At 40.9% G+C, this 3,756-nt stretch overlaps 1 protein-coding gene across 4 annotated transcripts in view; it reads right to left on the reverse strand.

Moving 5' to 3' along the window:
• Positions 1-904: 904 nt before the first annotated feature.
• Rbm6 (RNA binding motif protein 6) overlaps positions 905-3,756 on the reverse strand; it is a 121,937-nt gene continuing 119,085 nt past the window's right edge. For all 4 annotated transcript variants that reach the window (XM_005347868.2, XM_005347869.2, XM_013346601.2 and 1 more), the window contains 2 exons: positions 2,163-2,292; positions 905-1,114 (listed from right to left, as the gene is read on the reverse strand). In XM_005347868.2, coding sequence (XP_005347925.1) covers positions 989-1,114; positions 2,163-2,292 — 256 coding nt within the window. In that variant the 3' untranslated portion in view covers positions 905-988. The remainder of the gene's footprint in view (positions 1,115-2,162; positions 2,293-3,756) is intronic.

Genomic DNA, 3,756 nt, shown 5'->3' on the forward strand with positions numbered 1-3,756 from the left:
GCGGATCTCTGTGAGTTCGAGACCAGCCTGGTCTACAGAGCTAGTGCCAGGACAGGCTCTAAAGCCACAGAGAAACCCTGTCTCGAAAAAACAACAACAAAAAAAACAAAAACAAAAACAAACAAACAGGGTGGTGGTGGTGCATGCTTTTAATCCCAGCACTCAGGAGACAGAGGCAAGTTGATCTATGTTCCCTCCTGCCTCATATTCCTCTCTGTTTAGTCATATCCCTTCCTGTCTCCACCTTCCTAGTGCTGGAATTAAAGGTGAGCCACCACTGCTTGGCTCTGTTCCTCTTTTAGAATGATTCAATCTCGAGTAGCCCAAAGTGGTCTTGAACTCACAGAGATTCTTCTGCCTCTGCTTTCTGAGTGCTGGGATTAGAGGTGTGTGCTACCATTGCCGGGCTGCTATGGCTAACTAGGGGCTTAGCTCTGCAGTCTGATCTTCAAGTAAACTTTATTTGTTAGAGCACTAACAAAATATGACCACATTATATAGATATGCTAGGTCATAAGGGTAGATTATTGAATCTACTCTGAAAAGAAAAAGGGGGATATATAAGATAAATTGGCTTAGCTCTGCATTCTATCTTTAAGCAAGCTTTTTGTTAGATCACAAACAAAATATCACGAGAGAAAGAGAGAGAAAAAAGAAAAGGCTCTTCTCACTGATTAGATAAGGCACATTCACATTAGCTACGTTCATTCTCTTACTCAGAAAGCAGGCAGTGTTCCCCAGCTCACCACAGCATTAGCCGACCATTTCATCAACTCAGATGTGCCCACATGGAGCCCTTTTCTACTTCTTACCATTAGCTCTACTCTTTATCCATTGTGGAAAGAAAAAAAAAAATGAACATAGATCATTCACATTGAAAAAAAGTTTATTTAAAAAAGTTCTAGCAGCAAGAACAGTAACAAAACAAAAGGAGAGATGGACAAACAAAACAAGAAAGAGGTTGTGTCCTTGTGGGGTGTCTCCACTCTTAATCGAGTTCTTTATATCGAGCAAACATAACTCTTCGAACAGCATCTCGGTAAGTTTCATTGGACTGTCTCTTGCTGGTTCTTCCTGGGGCGCCACCACCAGGTCCCCTCATCCTTCCTTCAGTCTGAAGAACAAAGAATGAAGTGAGATCTTTGGATAAGGAGGAACACAATGCCATGACTTCAAATAAAGGCTTCAATATCAGACAAGTTTTAAGAGGAATAAAATGAGTCAGTTTTTAAAGGTTGGCAATCTCAGAGACCCAAACCTACCCAAATGGGCAATATTTCCTGATTACTTTTTCAGGGGCTCTTCCTGAAAAATAAGGAGCTATGTCCTTCCAGGGAACTAAGACTAAGTTCTAACTTCCTAATCCCCCTATCTTAGCTATCAAAGACCTCTGGCTGACAATCCCTCTCATAGACAGGGGTCTCTAATCTTTGATTACTGGCTTCCTGGCTCTTTTAGTTCCTGTGTGCTCCTAAGGCCCCAAGCCTTTTTTTTTTTAAAGTGTCCATACTGAGGATTGAACCTAGAGCCTCAGGCTTTAGAAATGAGTGCTCTACTCCTAAGCCACAGCCACAGCCCTCCTTGTTCTTTAATCAAATGATACTTTAGTTTCAAGATGCCTGGCTCCCATACTGTCCTCAATGCATATTCTTTTTTTTAAAAAAATATTTTTATTTATTTATTTATATAATATTCTGACTGTGTGTATGCCTGCAGTCCAGAAGAGGGCACCAGACCCCATTATAGATGGCTGTGAGCCACCATGTGGTTGCCGGGAATTGAACTCAGGACCTTTGGAAGAGTAGGCAGTGCTCTTAACCTCTGAGCCATCTCTCCAGCCCTCTCATTGCATATTCTTTATATAAGAGTATGATAAACTTTATTCTAACTTCTCTGCCACCTTTTCACTGTCAGGGAAATCACCAAGCACTCAACACAACAAATTGTAACACAGGATCGAGGGGAAGGGATGGTGAATTGGAAGGGTACATGCTACAAAACCTGACAACCTGTGTTTGATCGTTTGATCCCTACATGGTAGAAGGAGGACTGATTTCTAGAAATTTTGACCTCTATTTTGTGCATGTGTTTTATGGCCAGATAGTAAAAGTTAAGTATATTCTATGTTCATATAACTCCCAGGAATAAAGAATTCATCTCACCTCCTCTGATGAACCCAATCCAGGATGGCTATATCCCAGACCTGCCCCTTTCCTCCAGCTAGTGGCCTGCTGGTTACAGCCTCCTTTGTTATTAGTGTCAGTATCTTCTTTATCAACAGGGTTACGATCACTATAAGAGAAACAGATAGGTTATGATCAGTATAAGAGAAACAGACTTCTATCACCATTTTCTTTTTTTTTTTTTAAATATTTATTTATTTATTATGTATACAATATTCTGTCTGTGTATATATATGCCTGCAGGCCAGAAGAGGGCACCAGACCTCATTACAGATGGTTGTGAGCCACCATGTGGTTGCTGGGAATTGAACTCAGGACCTTTGGAAGAGCAGGCAATGCTCTTAACCTCTGAGCCATCTCTCCAGCCCCTATCACCATTTTCAAGGTGACCTGCTGACCTCTTGGTTGAGATCTGTTTCCTTAAGCAAAACTTGATACCCATGTAACTAGACTTGTCTTAACGGTACAGAGGTGGCCTTGATCATGGGAAAGAACATAGAAACTTTAGAGGACTGAGGAGAACAGTCATGTATGTGGCAACAGTGGATATGTACTCCAGAAATACAACGGATAAAACACAAACAGGAACAGATTATCTCCAAAACTGAAAGGCACTTAAGGAAGATGACACATGCCAACTGGATCTGGACAAATGAGGGGCTTATGAACTAGACAATGTGCACTAGGCAAACAAGATGATTTGTTTAGTAGAGGAGTGGTAGGAACTATTAAAGGTAAGTTTGAAGTTTGATTATAAGAAAGAAAAACATGCCTTAAACATTATATAGCACATTGATACTTTAGGCAAAGAAACCTTGTAGATCAAGTCTCTCAGTAGGTAACACATGTATTCAGAAATAGGTGGTGCTGTTTTGCTGTTTTGTTTCTTTGCTATCCTGGGAATCAAACCAAGAGTCTCAGATATGTTAGGCAAGCCCTCCCTATATTCTCATCTCACCAAAAGGACAGATCTCTCTTTTATTTTTTAAATTATTTATTAGGAGTAGGAGGGTTGTCTCAGTGGTTAAGAATACTGGTTACTATTTCATAGGACCTGGATTCGATTTTCAGTACCCACACAGTACCTCCACATGCATAAAATAGCTTTAAAAAGGTTGTATGCCTGCTTTTTATGGTGCAATAGATTGAATCTAGGACTCAGGTATGTTAGGCAAGTACCCTGTTGCTGCTCTATCTGACACAAAAAAAGGTCAAGTTTCTGTACATAAATAAAACACTTTTGGTAACAAAAAACGGACTGAAAAATAGGAGAAAGAGTGACACCCTTTTAGAGATGCCCACAACTAATAGGGTACCTCATCTCTGGACAGCTCTCTCTAATACTTGTGCTTAAAAAGAAAAGCTATTTTATCTATTAAAGGCATGTGGTAGTGCATGCCTTTAATCCCAGCACTTCGGAGGCAGAAGCAGTGGGATATCTCTGAGTTTGGGGCTAGCCCGGTCCTCAGAGTAAGCACCAGAACAGCCATGGCAACAAAGAGAAACCCTGTCTTGAAAAATGAAAATCAAGCCAGGCGATGGTGGCGCACGCCTTTAATCCCAGCACTCGGGA

Source organism: Microtus ochrogaster, chromosome 5 (genome assembly GCF_000317375.1).
Source record: "Microtus ochrogaster isolate Prairie Vole_2 chromosome 5, MicOch1.0, whole genome shotgun sequence".
Taxonomy (NCBI): Eukaryota; Metazoa; Chordata; class Mammalia; order Rodentia; family Cricetidae; genus Microtus; species Microtus ochrogaster.